Genomic DNA, 22,563 nt, shown 5'->3' with positions numbered 1-22,563 from the left:
GCCAATCATTTAAACAATACAATCGGGGGATTGAGTTAACAATAGAACACGAATCAGTTTAAATAAACCCAATACATTAAATGCAATAGTTAACAGCACAAACTCAGGAAAATGCCGAGCATAACTTATGCCATAAAATTTTAGTATAAAGGCACTCTTGTGGGGGGGGGATGCCATTTCCTTAAGACAACGACAAGAATCACCAAAAGAATTACTGGGTGGGAGAGTATGGTTGTGCTGTATTAAATATCTACTAAGCCATAAACAACTTTACTAATCATTTTACCATAAGAGCCAACTATATGCTGTGCTTAATACTGTAAACCTCCAATCCTGATCGCATACCTTCACACACTGTACATTAAGCATAGCATGTGGTTTAAGTTCTTAATGCTAAAAAATGAAGAACAAGTAAAGTGTTATCTCTCCATGCCTCCAGCTGCAAAAAGAGATAAAAATCAGTGTAGATCCCAGCCCAGCAAGGTAGAGAAGTTTTAAAAAGAAGGTTCCCAAGGGCACCAACTGGAACTTTTTTATGACCCTTGTAGTGGATTCTGGGTGATAGCTATTTTAGTCCTGACAGCAGCTGAGGAACGAAGAGAAATCCCCTTTTCCCGGAACACTGCATTCCCAATAACAATTCCCTGAATCTGAAATTAATTGAAGTAAAAAACAGATATACAGCTTCACGTTACGCACTGAGAGTAACATATTTTTTGGTACTAAGTTGCATGCAAAAAAACAACAAACAAACAAACAAACAAAAAACCCACTGGCAATACCTTTTCTTTTTCTGTATTGACCAATTTTCTATCATCTCTGCTTTTCAGCTTCCCTGGTGCTCTGCAGTCGGCAGGGAAGAATGGAAGATAAACAGCTTTCCAGCACACTCTGCTGCCTGTTGCAAAGACCACAAGAAATGACATTTTTTCAAGCTGGCATTATAAATATTGAGCCAGATCTCCATGCAATTTTAGCAGAGGTCTCAAATGGCAGCATAAACTATTCTGGAAACTTTGGAAACCTAAATAGTGCATTTGTTTTAGAGTTGAACTTTGGTGACACCCTGAAAAAAAAATAACTGGGAACTTCAGAATTTTAATACACCACAAATAATCTAATACAAACACCTCAATATACTCAGTGCTAATATACACATATAATAATAGAAAACTAGTGCTATGGGCAGTTCCTGCTAACAGTATGCTAGGAATTATTAATTGGCACAAAACAAATTAAAAACACATTTCGGTGCACTAGAAAAAGCAATAAATTGTCCACTTTGCAATGCGTATCAAACTGGGCCCTACTCCAGAACATGTAGTTCTTGGAATGACCTTTAGGGATCAACCAAAACAAGCACATTATACTTAGGGGGATGGAAACAATATGCCAGAATCTAAGCACAGGTGTGTGCCAGCACTAACCTACTAATGAGGCTCAAATGCAAGAGGAAGAATGATATTACTCTTGCTATATTAAGACCATGACCAAAGAATTGGCAGTGCAATTAGGGAAGGGTGTTGTGGGTTCAGTACAGGATACAGCTTGGGCTGGAATGGTCCATGGATTCCTCTGATGCTACATTCTGGTGCATGCCTACCTTGGCAGAGTACACAATACTGTAACCTGTGCAGCTTTTTGTTTTGCTATTTCTACATGAGTGACTTCAGGAACTAGACCCAGGGGCAGAGGTAGGCGGGCATGTGTTTGTACGATGCTCTTGGACTGCTGTACTGCACTATTCAAGCTGTCTGTTGATCTAGTCTAAAAAAAAACAGTGAATCAGCTTCAAAAGACACCTGCGATGGGAACACTCCCCAAACTCAATAATCTAGGGTTTAAAGGATGGCTTAAGGATGAAAGCAAATACCAGAAGGCTTGCATTCTAGAATAAGTGTTACCAGCGAAGTCTGTTAGATGCAGTGCAAAAACACTTATAATATGGCAAATGCTGACCTGCCACTGTTTGTGCTTTTTACCACAACACATGGATGAAACATAGCAGCAGAAGAGGTTTTCTCAACTTTTACTTTGGCTAAAAGGCACAGGTGCATCAAAAACAGTCCCCTATCAATGACATACAATCAAATTTTACTTTGTCCTCCAATTTACCCATAATAAAAAGAGCTTGGGCATGGGGGAGTGTTTGCTTTTAGGCAACCTGAAGCTATTCCAGCAGGAAAATGTCTGCTGTGGACCCCTCTTATCTGGGATGAAACACAAAGATTGATGGCTTTGCATCAAATCCCTCAGCTGATGGGGAATAGGCAGAATTGAGTTAGACTTCTGGACACTTTACTTCTAACACTTTACTCTCAGAATCACCATCTATTTATGCTACAATAAATCTGCTAGTATTTAAGCCAAAACAAGACTCTGGTATGTGTATGTTTGCTATCCCAGTCTAACAGAATAGCCACTGCAGCTGTTTTAAAAAAGGGGATGTTTGAACTCCAAATGAAACTCCAACCAGAAATTTGGTGGATGCATTATGGACCAGTTGAAGGTTTCTGAATCATCTTCAAGGACAGTCCCATATAGATCAAATAAAAGGCATAATTTCATCTGGCAAGTTTTGCAGCTGAGCAGAGATGGGAAACCAGCTGAAGCCAATATTCTGTTCACTGCTTTGAGACAGTTAGCAAGAACTCTGAGCATCTTCAAAAGACTGAGGAGACAAATCCATAATTTTTTGTAATTGCTTCAGAGATGCCTAAGATGACCCTAGTTGCTCAAATAATTCTCAGAACAGTTATCCACATGTATTCCCAGTACTGTATAAATCAAGGAAAGGAGGAAAAGAAACAGTGGAAATTGTACTTTTATATGTCAGAGATCGTAAGGCTCATAGCTATCTCTTGAGGGGTATTATAGATGGGGACTGAATTTCCAAGCTGGTCACTGAGATATTGCAATCATCCTCATTATTATTGTTACTATTTTTTGCAGCATCCAGGGGATGGGCGGGCTGGTATTTTGATGCAAACATGCACCAGCATCATCAATCCCAGAATAAACACACCTCTGGTACCACCCAGAAACAGAACATAGTCATTACAGGGGGTGAGGGTGGGGAGTATGCAGGGCAGTTTAGGATCCAGAAACAGAATATGTCTTATTTGTTGCATTTATATCCCACCTATTTCTCCAAGGAGATCAAGGTACATGGTTCTCCCCCTCCTCATTTCATCTCCATGACAACCTGCTCACTGATTTCCCAGAGGCATCTGATTGGCCACTGTGAAAACAGAAAGCTGGACTACTTGGGCCACTGGCCTAATCCAGCAGGCTATTCTTATGTTCTTATTCTAGACTGAGAGGCAGAGACTGGTCCAATGTCATGCAATGAGCTTCATGGCCAAGTGGGGATTAGAACCCTGGTTGCCCGGGTCCTAGTCCGACACTAACCACTGCACAACCCTGGCACACATACTGGTCTTGACCATCAATTCACACACTGGAGCCTTAGCAGTTTGCTTATGTGCCAATAGTGACCTACCCAAGGTTTAGTATATTCCGCCCCCCCCCAACTCCCTAATATAAATGTGTATTTAAAGTTTTCAAATAGCACCCAGTTTACCCAATCACCAATTTCCTTTTCCCAGGAAGATGGTGAAGGAAAGAAAAAATACTGAGAAGATTTGATTTATGCTGTAGCATAAGATGTTTGACTGTATTTGCTCACAGTTGGCATCATGCGGAAAAGAAACAAAGGAAAATAAATGCAGAGACAAGAAGTCTGCATGGCCACCGAGATCACTTTCATGGTAAATATACACAAAAAAATATTCCAGATGGACTCAGATTGCCCCCTTTGAAGTTGTCATGTATTCATTTTATGGGTTTTGGTTTTAATTTCCCTGTGTGTCTGCTTCCAGCACATTTGTTTATTTCTTTCATTCATGACAGATGCCATTTGGCATTTATATGAATTTATTTAAAAAAAAAACATTTTCCTGAAAACTGAAACGTGCTTCAGCTTTCTTCTCACCCTCTCCAGAAACCTGCCACTATTTAATACAAAAAGAGCCAAGGCACCAGCTATAGTACTTTTTTCTAACTGAGAATGACACCAAAATTGTTAATGCCTGGCATCAAAACACAATTACATCATGACAACTCAGCAAATAAGCCACACAATTATTTTTAAAACTGTGGTAAGAACCAAACCTATAACCAATACTGAGTCAGACCACTGATCCATCAAACTTTACTGGGCCCCAATGTGGTTCCCATGGGCACCACAATACCCCACAACCTACCAAGGCCTCTTTCTAAAGACTGAATTTTTCTAACATATATTTTTTAGGGTGGTTTGGTGAGAGGACTGCTTCTTTTTGGAGGCAGGATTGTCTGCTTTTTTGTTTATTTGTCATGCAGTAGTAGTAGGAACTTTGCCTGGTGTCTGGCATGTGCTTTCTTAGATGTCCAAATGTGCCATCAAGTTTGTAATACACACTGAGTGGCAGTGGCTATCGAGGGTTTGAGACAAGAGTCCCAGTCCTAGCGGGTAATATCAAGGACTGAACCTGGAGCCGTTCCCAAAGCCTTTCAGCCACTGAGCTACAGGCCTTCCAGATGTACTCCTGTGTGAAGAAAAGCTAAATTCTGTGATATGTGCCACCTCACTTCCTTTCCTCTCCTACCGCTGTAATTTGAGCACCGATTATTTGTATGTTTTGGACTCTAGACTAGCACCGCAGTCTGTAGGACACAATATAACCCCAGCCACTTGGGGAACCTTCCAACAAAATCATAAAACCACAGTAAAACATTAAAAGTTCCCCTTTACAGGGCTGCCTTCAGATGTCTTCTAAAAATTGTGTAGTTTTTATCTCCTTGACATCTGATGGGAGGGTATTCAACAGGGTGGGTGCCACTACCGAGAAGGCCCTCTGCCCGTTCCCTGTACCCTCACTTCTCACAGTGAGGGAACCACCAGAAGGCCCTTAGAGCTGGATCTCAGAGTACAGGGCTGAACGATGGAGTGGAGACACTCCTTCAGGCATACAGGGCCTGTGTAAATGGGCAGGGGAAACATGCACTGTTATGTTTTAAAGTCATATTTTATATATTTAACAAACATGACTTAAAACAACAACAACAGAGTATTGTCCATATCTTGTTTTGCATATACTGGAAAGTTACGATTGATAGCTGATCCCAGTGTGTGGTGGTATGAAGTAGATGACTTCAATTTATAATCTGTATAATTTGAAGGATTTATTGTTTTGCACCTGTGTGCAGTATGCCTGAATTCTGAGTTATATTACAAAGTACTACTGGCTGGTGTTTCCTTTTGCTTCCTGCTGTGGACCTGTGGGAAAGGCTAGCCTTCCTCCAGAAGAGCTTTCGTGGCTTATAAAGTCAGTCCTAATAAAGACTTTGTTGCACAGAAAAGAACATTCTAACCTTTAACGCTTCCATGCCAGCCTGGATAACAGGAGCAAAGACAGTCTCACTCTCATTAGTGTCTGTAAACATCTCTGGAATCTGGTCAGCAAGCTATGACAGGGGGGAAAAGACCAGTGTTTCAACAGGTTGGAATGGACAGGATAATCTTCAAAGAATATAAATCATATAGGACACCAGGCCCCCTTGCTGACAGATTTAAACTGCATTAAAAAAAGAAAAAGAAATATTGCTGGTATATTAGCTTCTACAAGACTACGTTTCAGTTCCCTGTTTTGCAGAAGAAACTGCTTTCTAATCATTAGAAGTTTTGTATGCAGTAAAAAGATTTTAAAAGCGACAAAGTATTTTTCAAAGTAAATTATAAACCATTTGTTGAATACTGCAGAAAAACAGTACTTCCTCAATCAAAAGGCAGATTTGTAATGTTGTAAGGCAGGCTTTTGTTTGATTGTACCGATATACCAAAATAAGTGTACAGCTCTTGTGTATGCACTCTATAAATAGCGTATATTTAGTAGTGCAATCTCAGTCAATATTATTTATTTGTATACAGTAAGCCGGCAACTTAAGTGCATTTAACTTCTGTGCATTCAGCTTTCAACTTGGAATATATATACAAAAGGAAGCAGAAACAAACGGGTCGGCATCCTGGAAAAAATACTTTGGAAATCCCACTCGCCATTGCATACAAGTGTGTTGTGAATAAATGCCATTTTGGTTTTAGGCACAGTGCCTGGAAGGTGATCCCCATATCAGTTGTGGGTCTACTGTTTAAGTTCTTGTCTTTACTTGTATTGGCTTCCGCATTGTTGCAATAACTCCCATCAGCTCCAGCCCTCGGGTCAGGGTGATGGGAGTTGTTGTCCAACAACATTGAGAGACCCATGATTAGGGAAGGTTGGTCTACGGACATTATGCACCTATGGAAGCACACATACAATCAAGTTTTACATGCATTATCTCTCTAGGTCATAACCATGGTCTTTAAATATGTGATTGTCAATTTTTGTAGGTGGAAAATGATGAAATTGATGAAATCGCCCAAGGTAATTGCTATTGAAGATATTCACACCTGAGCATAAAAACCATAATTTATATGTTACTTGTTTATGACAGCTTTTGACTCCTGAAAGTTGACGAGGAAACCATCCAGTAAAGGGACAAACACTTCACTGACATCAGTGACCACCATCATCTGAGGCTGGCCAAGATTGCGTTTTACATTGAAGAAATGGAGGACTTTGTTGTAGGTGACAAATCCAACACGAATAGTTGAAGCCTCCTCTTGCTCCTCCTGGAAGAGAAATGGTTTTGGAAAACACAGCTGCAGGTTAATTTCAAAAGCATTATTTTGCATGGGGGGGGGGGAGAGAGGAGCGCTTATTATATTCCCATATTAATATTAATTAACTGTCATATCACGAGTGTCTAAACTGCACAACAAGAAGCAATCTTAATGAAAGACCTAGATTTTGGCCTGAGACAAAGTGAATGAAAGGTCACATCTGGACATCAACAGGATTTGTACCACACATATCCCGGGAACTGTAGTTTAAGGGTGCAGGGAACTGTAGCTCTGTGAGGGTAAACAACAGTTCCTAGGATTATTTGGGGAAAGATCTGTGCCTTAAATGTATGCAGCCTTAGTTTTACTAGTGAGCCCACTATGAATTTATACTCACCCTTTTTCTTGGCCACATTTCTTTCAGAAAACAGCCCTGAGGGCAGCTGTTGTTGTTTTTTTCCCCCATGGCTCCAGCAAAACCCAGATGTGAAGAGTGTTGCTGAGCTGCCCTTGTGACAGTTATAAAGTCAGTCCTTTCTGCCCATCCACAAGGCAGGGTGAAGCAGCTACCTCAGGCAGCGGAAGCCCCCAAGGGTGTGCCACCGCGGGTGCTCCATCACCCCCACCACTGGAACTGGTGCCAATTTCCTGTGAGATTTTGCGAGATTTCAGCAAGATCTTACCAGAAATCAGCCCTGATGGCATCTCGACTTCTCTGCCAGCAGCGGAGGTGGCGTGCTGCTGCTGCTGGTATAGGTGGGCAGAGCCTGCGGCAGAGACGGCACAGCAGAGCAGCAGAGTGGGGTGGCACACCCACTTTGCCTCAAGCAGGAAAATGCCTGTGTGGCGCCCCTGCCCCCACTCTGCCCTGCTCTGAAGTACTACCTGCTCTGAAGTACTACTGTATTTTAAATTGGGGGGTTGGGCAAAGACAGGTAAACATTAACAGATGAACGTACACTACCGGGAAGCCTGAAGTGGTTACTATTTTATTTTAAGCTAAATGCCTGTTTGAAGCTAGGGGGCAAGAGTGAAGCGGAAATACATCCAGAATAATCAGATGAGTAAAGGGAGCGGGAAAGCAAATCTCACCACCGCCACAGCCATGTACCAGTTCCTGTCCAGTAGGTAAGTAGCCCAATGTATACAAATTAAACACTACGATTTGCACACACACACGGAGCCAAAAATCCTGGTTTAGTTCTATAAGCCAATGATATGCACAAGTGGAAAAAGATTCAACATGTAATCATAGAAAACCCAGAACCAGGGTTAGTGGCTTCAAATCAAGCCATTGTATGAAGCCCCATGGTTTAAACTTTAAAGTTTAAAGCCATGGTTTAAATATGCATGGGTTAACTGTGGCTCCCTTGTCTCGTGTGCCATTGTCGAAACATGCTAGAGAGTATGCATCTCGAACAGTATTAGAATGCTTGCCAGTGTGGTGTAGTGGTAAGAGCGGTAGACTCGTAATCTGGTGAACCGGGTTCGTGTCTCTGTTCCTCCACATGCAGCTGCTGGGTGACCTTGGGCTAGTCACACTTCTTTGAAGCTCTCAGCCCCACTCACCTCACAGAGTGTTTGTTGTGGGGGAGGAAGGGAAAGGAGAATGTTAGCCGCTTTGAGACTCCTTCGGGTAGTGATTAAAGCGGATATCAAATCCAAACTCTTCTTCTTCTTCTTCTGGGACACAGGATGGCATTAATTATTTGAACGAGCTGAGGAGAACTGAAGGAGTTTGACCTTCCTACAGCACAGCAAAACCAGCGGATGGAGTACATATGGAGTCTGCAGTCACAACATGGAGGAGGAGGAGGGAAGCAAACCAAGACATTCCGTGCCATTCCTGTCATGGCTGTGGTGCTTGATGAGCAGCAGAATCTTTCAAACCAACAAAACTGGGAACCCCAAGAAAGTCATATCCAGAAAGGAAAAAAGAGCATGGAGCAAATTCTGTGCCAAAATTTTTTTACCTGGCAGTTACTACATCTTCACCAAGGATGCTAAATGTACTAGAAGTTTACTGTTGTCTTTACCTTGGAAGTCTATCAATACAGTCTTCAGTTCCTCACAGATAAGTTTAACAAGGCCACTCTTTATGTTATTGTAGGAAACATCAATCATGAGATATAGGCTGGCAGCTGTGGAGGCTTGTTGTCTACAAAAAAAAGAAAACGGTCACAAAAATACCTGCCAAAGATTCGTAATCCACCCAGATAATTCCACAGACTACCCTAATAATTGTTGGGCAATCATTTTGCTTATTGTATTTGCACGGTTAAGTCACTGCCATAGGATAATGTCTTTTACTGACAAAAGTCGTGTTTCAGTAACACTGTTAAGAATTGGACACATATTTTTTTCCTCACACAATATTTTATACCCAGGTGTTTAACAAGTAGCTTCCCCATTTTCTAATCATTCATTCATTCATTCCATGAAGCTTTTTATTTATCCAATTTAAAAGCTTCAAAATAATATACCTTCAGATGGCTATAGCAATCAGAAAACAGAGTTCAGATTTTCAGCATTACTGATGAACAACCCCAAGAAGACAATAGGTGAAATGCATGCATTGCATGTATCTTGTTTTATTTTAAAAAAACCGAAGTTGACAGGGAGAGAGACACACTGGGATCATGCACACATAGGTGGCCCCAGGCACTGTGGTGCCACTGAAATATCTCTCTCTCTCTCTCTCTCTCTCTCTCTCCTCTCACACACAAACACACAGAGAGAGAGAGGAGAGAGAGAGAGAGAAGAGAGAGAGAGAGAGAATTTCACCCTAAGAGACAGCTTCCCAGATGAAAAAGCAGCTTCAGAGTGCTGGTGAATGTGGGAGGATGCTCACTGGGACCATGGCAAAAAGAAAAAGGGCTAAGTCCCCGTGTACTATGGTTCTGATATGCCTGTTATTTGTAATGGTAAAGTGAGGCACATTAAATGCATGCACCCATTTAATGCAACATGTGGCTGATCATCAACAGGTAGTTTTCATCCTTTAACAAGTGTCATATATGTAACCAAGAGGCACAACTACTGCAGAAACCTACAGATTTCTGCATGCTGCTGCTTCTCTTGTGAAGCATCACATAACACACACACACCCCAAATTTGAATCAAATACACTGATAGCAATTTTTGGAAGACTAATTGCTTTGGAAATTTAAAGTATAAGCAAATACTCCAAGAAACAGACACAAATGTTTCTCACAGCTCTTCTAAAGAAAGCTGCAGCGCCGTGTCAATTTATGAGAGTCAACTGAGATATCAGGTATCCGTTGCAATCTCACCTTTGCTCCAATAACGTAAAGATGATAAACAACATACTTTCCACCCCAAACCCAGCACTGGAGACTTCTGATTTCAGGATAAACACACAGAGGCTCCCATAACATTTCCATTATCAAACAAACAATCAGCCTGAGCGCTTGCGCGTGCTAAGTGTTTTGTGAAAGTCACTTCCTGACCTATAATCTACTTGTTAAAGTTCATTGAAACATTCACAGGTAATCATGGATATGGTAAGATACAAGATGTAACGGATGCAGGATTTTTGTCAGCATACTTTAAGGCTTGCCATAACTACCCTTATTTTCCATTCATTCATTTCCACATGACTCCAAAGCAACACCCGTCAGTAAAACATGTGAGCTACAGCAATGTAAGTGGAGATCTGAGGTTTTCAAAAGCTGTTCCAGTTTCTGCATTTGCAGCAGGCTGACAAACATTCTCATACCTTATGTAAATTCTATAGCACTTTATGAAAAGACCTTGGAGAGATTCATGACACATCACAGGTACCAAGCACACACAAAAATCCCCATGCCAGGCACCCACAAATTTCAGTGCAAGGGCCATTCAACTGCATGGCACCCACAGCTCCAGGCACCCATGGCGCAGGCCTAAGTTGACACTCTTGTGAGACATTTATTGAAAAAGCAAAAATTTTGCATTTACTAAATCCATTCCAAAGAATTGCAACACTACTCAACAGCTGTTATTTGTTAATGTTTTTCTAGCTGTTCATCCTCACTGTTATTCAATAAGGCAAAGAAAAATTGTGGTTTTCCTTAAATGTAGGAGGGAAACACATCATTATTATGCTTTTGTTGTATCCGATACTCTCTCCCCAAATCATGAATGTACCATTCTAGTGAGAGACTTTACAACGTGGAGCATCAACTGTAAAAAGGGACTGTCAACAGTTAAATAAAACCTTGTGTAAAATGAAAACAGCTTAAACCCCATATACCCTGACTGGGAGGTCTGTGCGATTTTGTACGTTTACAATAGTTGCCTTGAAATGTACAAGATGTCCAGTCAGTTTAACCGAGGGACACATTCTGTAATTGCAAAAGGAAAGGGTATGGACAGAGTGCCTTTACTGAAATTAATGGAAATGCTCTTACAGAGTATGCACTGTGCACACATAACAGTTTTTGCAACAGTAAACAACTGTATGTCACACTGAAATCAGGCCAGAGGCTCATCTAGTCCAGCATTCTATTCTCACAGCAGCCAAGCAGATACCTATGAGCACCTCACATTAAAATCAATGTGAACTTATGTGACATTTAACTTTATTCAGATTTCACCTAATGCATTTAGAACTGGGTATAATCACCTTGACTTTGGTGCAGACTAAAACTAGAGACTATGCTTAATCCAGTAACAGACTCTCAAAGTTTTCCTATTTTCCAGAACAGTCCCAGATTTACAGAAGCAGTCCTGGTTTCTGATTTGATCCTGGAATGTCCCAGTTTCCTTAGGACATCCCAATTTTCATCGGAGAAATATTGGAGGGTATACACTAAGGCTGCTGCCCCAAGGACACTTACCTAGTAGTAAGCCTCACTGATCAGAGGGCACCTAATTCCTCAACAAATCGTTAATGTATCTGCAGAACTCTTTCCTCCCTCTATAACCCATGCAAGAGAGTCTCTCTCTTCCTCTTTTCTTTTCTTTCTTTCATTTTTTGTGTGTGTTTTACAAATGTAGTGGGTTCTCCTTGATTTAGCACAAAGTTTACAAACTGTTTTCCAGGCTGAACAGACTTACCTTGCAATAATCCAAAGTAGCAATGTATTCATATGATCCTAGAGATAACTCTGGCCTTTCGTAGTGGTCTATTCTTCTGCCAACGTGATCCAGATGTTGAAAATAGAATGGAGGAACTAAATAAAAACAAAAACAGGAAGATGATTTCTCCCCTTTTGCTAAACACACAGATGGCTCTGGGTGTGTGCTATATTCCACTATAGTTCTGGCAGTGGCTTTTACATCATTGGAAAGCTCAAATATATTGTGGAAATTAAGAAGTAGGGTAACATCATGAAAGTGGAATAAACTACCATGGAATGCATAATCTGGCCCCATATAAGCAGCTTCAGATGCAATATGAGCTAAAAATTTGCTAATTCAGACTTTTCAACAAAGCACTTATCTTGTTTAAGTTTATAAAAGTGGGTGGCAAGGAATGGCAAATAGCACTAGGTTCAACCTCCTTCTCCACTCCCCTGCCTATTACAAATATCATGATAGTTCAGGGAAGACATAGTACTACAGTACAATAAAATGACAAATTCTTAAAAATAAGTTGGAAACATTGCGGGTGACTGTGTGGAATAAGCCCTTGCTTAGCTGTTAGGGTGCTTGTTGCTTATTTACCGGTACTTCAAATATTTATGCACCCCTTTTCAACTGTTCAATGTTCTCCAAGGCAGTTTTAGGATAGATTGCAACAATAAAAAACACACCCTGCGGCTCTTGCTCCCCTAGCCAGCGACAAAGCCCAGTGTCTTCTTTCGTACTTCTGCAATCCCAGGTCAGGTATAAATAGGATAAACATGAGTCTTATTGGTGGTTGTTTTAAGACTCCCAGTGCCCTTCCTTCTCCGACGTTGAAACAACAGTTGCATAACAATTTTCGCTCATAGTCCCCGATGCAAAACAACTCACTAGTGTCTCACTGTTGCCAGTCACCTATTCAGCAAGACTGGACAATTTTCTCTTAATCCCTCTGCTATGACGAGTACTTGAAGCTTTAATTACAGTGCATGAAAGGACACAGATGAAAAGGCCCTGCAAAAGTGCAAATGATTCTATTTTTACTGCAGTATCAGTTTAAATTAATAATTTGGTAGCTTGTTGCTATGCAAATAGTAGGCATTTGTGAGAACTTCATGCTGAGTTAACAGCCCATGATGCTGACTGCCCTCTCTCTATATTTCATTCTGCAGATTAAGGTCTGAGACAAACAAGAGTTGGCATAAGTCTTTCGAGGTTCATGTTTCAGAGTTGAAAAGATTACTGTATTAGGGAAAGCTCTCTGCTGCCACTTTGATCCAGCTGAGGAAATCCAACTAGATACAAACGTCTCGAAAGACTCATTCTGGCAAAGTCTTGGGAACCAGCCAAAAGCTCAGGAACTCGTACTTATGAGTCACATGCAACTGCACTTGGACAATATGGCATGGCATCTTGTGTTCAAAGCAACTCCCATCACAGGAAAATTAATGGATGATTTAACCATTAAAATCCTCTGTCATAAAGGGAGGCAACAACCTAAACATTTGCTCTTTTCTAGGCAGTTAAAGTATGTTTCCCCCTTTGAAACACATTTTCAGCCTGCTCAGAAAATAATCTCTTATAATGGCATAACCCTCCTCTGCATGCCTATCAATCTAATGAAATCGCAGACAAGACGTAAATCATTACAGCAGCCATATTATTTGCAGAACTTTTCAGACCAACGGATTCAGGTACATTTTCTCAGAACAGTTTGATCATCCTTGTTGAGTGCATACATATGCTTTCCCTAGGGAAAGCCAGTGAAACCTCGACGCAGCTTTGCTCTTAAAGTTCATTCTGCATGCCAAAATGCCTATGCCTTTCCCATTCCAGATGATTGCATCCTGGAAGGAGCATTTTCTTAATGCAGGAATTTCTAACTCTTCGCAGCTTTAAGGCTAGAGAAAGCAAGAGCTTTGTTTTGTGCTCTTCCCAGTGACATCCATTTTCCTCGATCAAATGGTTAAGTAATTCCATTCTGATATCCAGGATGACAAAAGGAAAGATTGAAGTCCATAGCAAAATTAGGTCTAAAAGAGCATGAAGACCACATATAAAAATTCTGATGTACAAGTCATTCAGCACTTCAGTTTCACACCAAGTTTAGTGTTTAGTAAAATAAAAATAAAAAAACCCATCATGTAGCTTTAGCAAGATGCAGACCCTTACTTTGGAATGCAACCTTGGGATCAATTACTTTCTTAGGTATCTAAATTGATGTGACTTTCAAGTCAATGCAGTTAAGATTGGCCTGAAAATGAAACAAAGTCTTCAAAAACTTACTTTAAAAAAATAAAATAAAGACCTAAGTAGTTTAACATTTGCTTGGAAAATGGCTTCCATTATTTCAAAATAAGTAAGTACTACTTACCATCATTCACACAGTTACAAAATCCACACTGATATCGTCTTCACCCTCAATGAACTGCATGAAGGGGCACATATAAGCCTTGCACCTGTTGCATCGAATAGGTCCTGTTTCACCATGATTTACCACATAAAGGGGTGTCTATGGAGAATTTAAAAAAACCCACTTAGCTGCAGATTAAACAAGATCACTAAACTACCAACGCACCAATCAATTTGGAATTGTTGCTGGTTTCATATTCTTGTTTGGAGTAGCCCTTAAACCACAGTTTCTCAGGCTGGATCTACACAGATATTAAAAAATGCTATGAAAATGCTACAAAAAACCCCGCTATAAAATATATATGCAATTTGCCATTGAGCTCCACAGTGCCACCTGATTTATCACATTTTTATAACGCATTTGTAACATTACCGTTGCAGCTGTGTAGCTGAGTCCCTCAGTTTGGATCTTCTGGGAAACTGTGGTTTGAGAAAACAGGATTTCTTTGCCAAAAGAAATCTGTGCGCAATGAGAGTATGAAAGGGAAATGGTAAAGGAGCACATGGATCATTCTCAACAAGGATTTTTATGTTAGAGCCAAGCCAGAGTGTTGATTCATCAATACATCTTCTTCACATCCTGACTGTGTGAAGAAAATGGTGTTTTACTAATTCAAAAACCATGCTTATGTTTTTTCCTGTTACTTAACTGAAGCAAGTGAAAGGAAATCTAAGATCACCGCATGCCAACTCTTTACAATGGAGAAGTTCTAGATTACTAATCAGGTTTATTGAAGCATTATGTATAATTACTAGGGAACAACACAGTTAGCTAAGCATGTGCGACTCAAGGTTACCTTATTTTAATGGCAGCATTAAGCACAAATCTCTCCACTGAAACAAATGGGATTTAAAAATGCTTAACTTTGGCTGGATCATACCTACTGTAAACAAACATTTAAGCCACTAACCCCACATAATTGTGTAGGATAAGAGTGATAATATATAGTTGGAATTAAGTTCCATTGAAATCATAGGGTCTCTTCTAAGAAATGTGCATGGCCCACACAAAATGTTTTTTTTTTAAAAATAATAATAATAATTTTCTCTCTTTTACTGTTGAGAATGCTTTGCCTAATTTATTTTTGCTAGTTCACACTGTGTACAAGTTGTTATTCATTCCAATAAATACTTCTCCCAGTATTAGTTTTTAGTCTTCCCAAAAACCTTTTTGCAAAATATGATTGCGTATGTGCTAAATACTATCTCCTCTACCAAAGTTTTAAAACAGAAGAGCTTCCTTTCATATGTTGTTGGGCTCCAACTCTTATTGGCTCTAGAGAGCATGGCCAAGATCAATAATTATGGAAATTATAGTCCAACATCCAGAGAACATGTTGGCTATCCCTGTTTTAAAATGCTACTCTGATATGACAATTCACCAAGAATGTCACCCTACAATGAAAATTTCTTCATTTTTGAATACAAACATGTTACCAGTAAACCAAATTGAACAATCCAACAAAATGCATGCTTAACACTTTGTTATGTAACAAGACACATTCTGGGCTGGGAGAAGAAGAACTGCTCTTGAAATGTTTTTGATTGTGCAATGGGAATTTAGCAGTAAAACTTCTGTCGGCAAAAGACGAACTTCTGGCTTTGATATAAAATGTCAAAGGATAATTTTTCCAGACCAATGCTACAATCCAGATTAGATAGTATATATGGATCTCTCTTAGAAGCTGAAAAAAACAAGCCTCTTTTAAACTGCCGAAAGTTTGCCTTTTCAGCATTGGGAGTCACACATATTATGTCTCTGAACCATTGCCCATGGAATTAAGCATTCGTGATGGATAGCCTTCATATATTCCAGTGGCAGAATGGAAACAGAAGTTAATAAGGATATAAATAAATTGAAATGAACAGAGCAGAGGTTTGCAACAGCAATATTTAGTAGCCCCCGCCCCCAATGTTCCAGAGAAGATTTTATGGGTGCCCAGGGGACTGCAAGCAGGGGAGGGGCATCCAATCCACCAACGATGACTGTTCCACTGGCATATGACACAGATTTAACCCTATGTCTATAATCCTACATACAATTACTTATGAACAACCTCCACTAAACTCAGCAAGCCTTACTTCTAATTGGTATGACAGAATTGGACAGGGTTAAGTATTTATTTTGTGCTGGATTGTGCCCAACATGCAGATAGTCTGGTTAGAGGTGATGAGGGTTGTTTCATTAATTTCCTTATACATGCAAAGATGTATTTTTCCATACATATTTTCTTGTTGGGATACTGCTTTGCAATGGACAATGAACCTCAGTGAACTTGTAAAGGTGAAAAGGGAAACTGTAATAAACATATCGTCTTAAAAGTGTCACCAGAAACCAGAAGGCTCAAAATACAAATAAGAATGGCTCATAAAAGTCATTGGTTAAGGTTAGGAACTTGCAGACATATTTTTTTCCTTGCCTGTATCCAATTTATTACTACGGACAGGTTTAGTAAAAGGAAAACAAATCAGCTTGGTTTTCTATCATCATATTTGGAGTAGGTTGCCCCACTTTCCTTTCTTGCTATGTCCCTAAGGAGGCAAAATTAGCACTGTGTGTTTTTAAATAGTTTTGTATTCAGTTTCTTCCTTTTTTAGATGTTGGCAGTACTAAATTAGAATACAGGCATTCAAAGGAAACACCCACACTGTCTTTCTATAGTGCAACCAGAGTACAATTAGAAGCAATAGGGGTTTTGTTGTGGGGTGGGAGTGTTATCGTGTAATCAGAGCTGCCACAGCATCGCCCATTTAAACTAGATTAAATGTGTAAACACATGCAAGCTGCTCTGCAATAAGATTAAAACGCCACTCGTTGCAGGAATTATCTAGTTACCCCCAAAATAGTACTGTTCAACCTTCATGTTTTTAGGAAATCACATACTCTAGTAATGTCCTATTCATTTTTAATCCACACTCCTCAACGTGAGATTGCCATCATGGTTGTTAGAAGCAATTATTTGGTTGAGTTTTATGGTTCCTTGAAGTCATCCCCTTCTGGATTTTGAACTAAGGCTTTTGCTTCAATATTTCCAATGACAACAAAAGTACCGTATTTTCCGGCGTGTAAGACGACTGGATGTATAAGACGACCCCCAACTTTTCCAGTTAAAATATAGAGTTTGAGATATAATCGACCACAGATTCTCCACCCAGCGTTTTAAGACGACCCCCAACTTTTGAGAAGATTTTTCCTGGATTAAAAAGTAGTCTTATACGCCAGAATATACAGTAATACAAAATCAACAACCTGTATGAAATGTTTCTACGAATTCAAATCTATGGCTAGCAGCTTCTTTTTGATGATTACATATGAGATTTAAAATTTAAGCCTCCAGTAACAAGGCAACTTGTATGCATGATTGTCATTTCACTCATCCTAGTAAATTCATAACAATGCACACATATCTTATTGAATTGACTAAAATGCGGTACACACATTGTACTCATACTGGGGTGGGGTGGGGTGAGGAGATAATTTCATTCTCCTATGACTGTCTGTTGCTGCTAGCAAGCATAAAAGTGATGTGTAGATTTTGGAACACACACTTCTTAATCACCATACTCTCTATAGGTGGCACTGTGTACTAGGAGATATTGAGGGCCTGTGCTTATTGTTAAATCTTAAGCAACTAGTAAAATTCATAACACCCTCAGAATAAAATAGGATACTTTTTTCCTAATCAGATTGGCAAATGCTAGACATGTATTGCCAATTTCTGTCATATTTATATTGTATAGAAAGCTCATCCTAGGACAGTTAAAGTACATTTAGAACTGATACTGTTTACACAATTTTGTATCTAATTAACATTAAAACAAGTTATGGTTATGGACACAGCATACATTTGAAGCACTTTGTTTCCACCATATAATCCCTCACAATGCTACAGTTTGCAGAACCCTTCACAAATTACAGTTCCCAGCTCTGGTTAACAATTTATCTGGCATTGCTCCTACATGTATCATATAAGAGGAAGGCCATCCACCTTGGATTCACAGCCTCTTCTGCCTTAGAAATCAGAGGCAAATGGTGGTGACGAGAGAGGAAATTCTAGGCCTAATAGGCAAAATAAAAACTGGCAAATCGTCAGGTCTGGATTATATTCACCTGAAATTTCTCAATGGATTCAAATGTGAAATTGAGGCTCCTCTAACAAAAGCATGCAACTTGTCCCTAAGAGCAGACTTCCTACATGAAGACTATAAAGTGGCAAAAGTAACACCAATTTTAAAAAAGAAATCCAGGGGGGGTTATAGAAATTACAGTCTAGTTAGCTTAACGTCTGTTCCAGGAAAACTGGTGGAAAGTGTTGTTAAAGATAAAATAATGAAGCATATAGAAGAACAAGCCTTGCTGAAGCAGAACCAGCATTGCTTCTTCAAGCGTAAGTCCTTTGAAAGTTACCAACCATATAGATAGAGGTGAACTTGTTGGAATAGTGTGCTTAGACTTTCAAAGAGCTTTGAAAAAAGTACCTCACCAAAGACTCTTGAGTAAGCTTAGCAGTCATAGGATAAAGGGAAAGGTCCTTTCATGGATCAGAAACTGGTTACTTAACAGGATGCAAAACAAAGGAATAAATGGATAGTTCTCTCAATGAAGGAATATAGAAAGCAGAGTCCCCAAGGGTTGATACTGAGACCCATGTTTTTTAATGGATTCATAAATGATCCAGGGTTAGGAGTAAGCAGTAAGGCATTGAGGCTTGCTGGTGATACTAAATTGTTCAGGGCTATAAAAACAGCAGCAGCAGAAGTAGCATATTGTGGCAAATTCCCCTTAATTTCACATACACACACAGTAGGGTCTGAACTGGCAGTGGCTGATGAGGAACAAAACATTGGGATCAAAGTAGATAGCTTGATGAAGATGTCAACCCAGCGCTCAGCAGCTGTGAGAAAGGCAAATTCCATTAAGAAAGGAACTGAAGCCACCAACTTGGATGACTAAAAGAAGTTTAGATATATTCATAGAGATAAAAGCTATCAATGGCTACTAGCCATGGCAGCTATTGCTCTAGCTTCTCATTGGAGACTGTGTGGTTTTGAATACCAGCTGCTAGAAACTTCAGGAGGGGAGAGTACTTTTGCACTTGACTTCTGCTTATGGGCTTCCCATAGGCATGTGTGTGGCCACTGGAAGATTAGGATCCTGAACTAGATAGGCCATTGGACTGATCCAGCAGGCTCTTCTTATGTACTTAGAATATGGTGGCATTGGTCAGAGTGACATCATCATACATGTGACATTTATAAATTAGATGAAGTGATTCTGGTGAAAATTGCCTTACTGGTTAAATTTTCTTACTGTATGTTGCAACTTAATACAGTAATGTGTGAATGCTGTTAAGACAAAGATGAACCTATCTCAAGAACAGCCAACACTAATTTTCCTCTCATCCATCATTTGAGGTAAGAAGTAATAGAGGCATGCCTGGGCGGTCAACATGTTCACAGATGTCAAGTGATAATGTCACTTTCTATGTCACTGGCATACCATGAAATCTAAAAGGCAAGTAAAACCCTTTTACGTTAAATCCACAGAACAAAGCCAAGGGAACCAAGACAACATTGGCCAATGCATGAAACTGAAGGTTTATTACCACATTCCATTGTCAAAGACACCATTTTAATTGTGATTGTGGCATCTATAGAATTGGCACCATAAGCCCTAGATTTGAGTGACCTTCAGTATTTTGTTGGTTTTTTTTAAGAAGTTGCACGGCTATGTAATTATGCGAAATTTGCCATTTTTGAAGATCTATGCAACTAAAACCTTCATAATAATCTGGATCTGGCTGTTTTTAGATAATGGGATGAGAATCCATTGAACCAACAACTGGTTGTATTATGACACAGCAGGGAATACACGTAATAAAGTCATTAACAATATTCTAGTATTACAACTTTTCTTTAAGCAGATATTACAAATGCATTATGCAATGCATGATTAACAAATACAAAGTCCATTTTCAAAATGGAATTAAAACAAGCCAACTCTTCTGCTTTCCACAATATCTTATATGTATGCATCTTCACAAGGCGATGTTTTTATTTTTGTAATTCTGTGTAGTTCTCTCTCTCTCTTTCTCTTTCTCTCTCTCACACACAAACACACACACAAATCCTCCTTACAAATGTATGATGTGCTTGGTATTGACAGCAGAGTAGAATACCACAAATTCTAGTGATTGTGGAGTCCAGTGGGAGAGTGCCTGAATTAACAAGACAAAGTACATGCAGCTACTTCTCAGCTTTGAAGTGCTGAACTGTTATTTGGATGATAGGCCACACTGTTTATCAAGGGAAGGTCAGTAGTCAAGATTAACCAATGATGGAAGCAGAAACATGAAATGGAATGCACGATGATAATCAAGAAACTGTACTTAGACAACATGTCTCCAAAATGTCAGTGAACAGAAGCAATCAGAATGCAGGAACTGAAAGGAGAGAAATTTAACAAAGCTTGTATGCAGAACTGATGGGTAATTGCTACTTTAATAAGGGAGTTATAGTTTTAACTTTGTTATCAGAAGGTCACGACAGCAATTTACAGCAAAGTCTCTCCTTCCATACCAAGCCTTTGCCTTCCATGGCTTTTACTGAGGGCTGAACTGACGTGGTTGGATTACTGACATTTGCAGCAGTCCATGTATCTGTGATTTTGTACAAACCATTACGCAAGGGTTCTGAGGTAATTTGCAAGGAAGCTTCTAATTTCTTCTGCAAGCACCATCACTGTTTGCTTCCCACTGGCATGAAATAAATGATATTTTCCGTTGACTAAAAGCTTATTCTGTGCCCTTCATTCTTTGCATCCATTCAAGCCTGTCCAGCAAAAGAGTCCAATATTAATTTGGTTTTCTTGATGCTTTAAATACATTCAGGAAATATTTCCTATGCCTATAATGGGACATACATGCAGTAAGGCTAACTAATTACTCCCCCCCCAAAAAAATTGCAAACTTCAGTTTTCAAAAACACATGTCTTGAAGAAAAAATAAAAGTAAAATATTATCAGAAATTTATAAGATATAACAAAAACTTATCTGTATAAATCTGTGCCTCTCAAAGGTCAGTAGTGTGCCCTCTGAAGTCTGGATCATAGGCAACTGCCTAGCTGGCCTAATGATAGCACTAGCCCTGCATATATGGCACCCAAAATAGTATTTTCATACTGAAAGTGGGGTTCATAGATTCAAAATTCTATTCTATCATATAACGAACTCATTCTCTCTTCTCCCATTAGGAAGAAACAGGATTGGTGACTAGATATACAGGAAAGTGTCTGAGAACATGAACATGATCGCTTTGCAGAACTAAAATGTCAACTTCATATTTATCATAAATAAAACAAAATTAAGAAGCAGTAGCCTATGCAGAGCAATCAGAACTGGTGAATTATGTTCAACGTTAACCAGTGGGAAGGAGCGAATCATTTGGGCCTGAATAAAAACAACAACAGCAACCTAGACACTATCTACCAGTAGTTATTTCCCAGGAAGGCTCCTTCAGTTCCATGGAAATTAATCTTTAAATGAACCATCACACTCAAAATGCTGAGAAGTAGGGCATTTTAAATAGAAATGTGCTTATGTAAAGTCAGTTAAGGAGATATTTCCTTCGCACATGTAAACCCCATGTTATGTACTGAGTTGAATAGGATCCAAACTGCAGCAGTCTGATTGTCCTAGAACAATAGGATTGAGATTGCAGCAGTCTGACTGGTCCCAGAACAATAGGATTGAGATTGCAGCAGTCTGATTGGTCCCAGGACAATAGGATTGAGATTGCAGCAGTCTGATTGGTCTGCAGGAGCCACCCAATCCAGCTCCAGGTGGAAGTGAATCCACACTCTGATTGGCATATAGGAGTATCCCGGAATTAGCCAATCACGTGGGGCCCATTGTGTAAATAGTGTATATAAAGCAACGTTTTGGGGGAACTACATTCCTCACTACTATGAGCTGAATAAAGAGCATGAAAATCACACTGGACTCCGAGTATCTTTCACCCCATAAAACTCTATATGGTTCCTTGAAGAGCAGTGCCTTAAAACTACCTCCGATTCAGCTTTATAAAATGTGCAATGTCCCTCAAGGCTTGAAGCAGGGTTTACACTCTCTAATTTATGACTGCTCAGAGTTTCCATTTCAGAATATGGACTCATCCATATTCCTCCTTGTCCTGTGCCTAGAAAGCATGAATCTAAGTGGTTTTCTGCTTGTCTCTTGCTTCCTAGGCACAGGTCCAAGAGGTTTTGCATTAGCCGCGCAGCTTTCCCCTGGAAAACAGGCTATTTACCACTGAATTGGAACAAACAGCAATCCTCAGAAAACCTGTTTGCCGTTTGTTCCAATCCAGATGCAAACTGC

The 22,563-nt window shown here is 39.7% G+C and overlaps 1 protein-coding gene across 1 annotated transcript in view; it reads right to left on the bottom strand.

Annotated features, from left to right (window-relative positions):
- The window catches only part of SEC24D (SEC24 homolog D, COPII coat complex component), a 56,377-nt gene that overhangs the window by 10,917 nt on the left and 22,897 nt on the right, over window positions 1-22,563 (bottom strand). Inside the window, 11 exon segments of the mRNA XM_033159865.1 lie at window positions 763-841; window positions 844-898; window positions 5,416-5,508; window position 5,910; window positions 6,522-6,712; window positions 7,330-7,337; window positions 8,728-8,829; window positions 8,832-8,861; window positions 11,761-11,880; window positions 14,148-14,189; window positions 14,192-14,285. Coding sequence (XP_033015756.1) covers window positions 763-841; window positions 844-898; window positions 5,416-5,508; window position 5,910; window positions 6,522-6,712; window positions 7,330-7,337; window positions 8,728-8,829; window positions 8,832-8,861; window positions 11,761-11,880; window positions 14,148-14,189; window positions 14,192-14,285 — 815 coding nt within the window.

Source organism: Lacerta agilis, chromosome 9 (genome assembly GCF_009819535.1).
Source record: "Lacerta agilis isolate rLacAgi1 chromosome 9, rLacAgi1.pri, whole genome shotgun sequence".
NCBI lineage: Eukaryota > Metazoa > Chordata > Lepidosauria > Squamata > Lacertidae > Lacerta > Lacerta agilis.
This window is presented reverse-complemented; position numbering and strand designations above follow the sequence as displayed.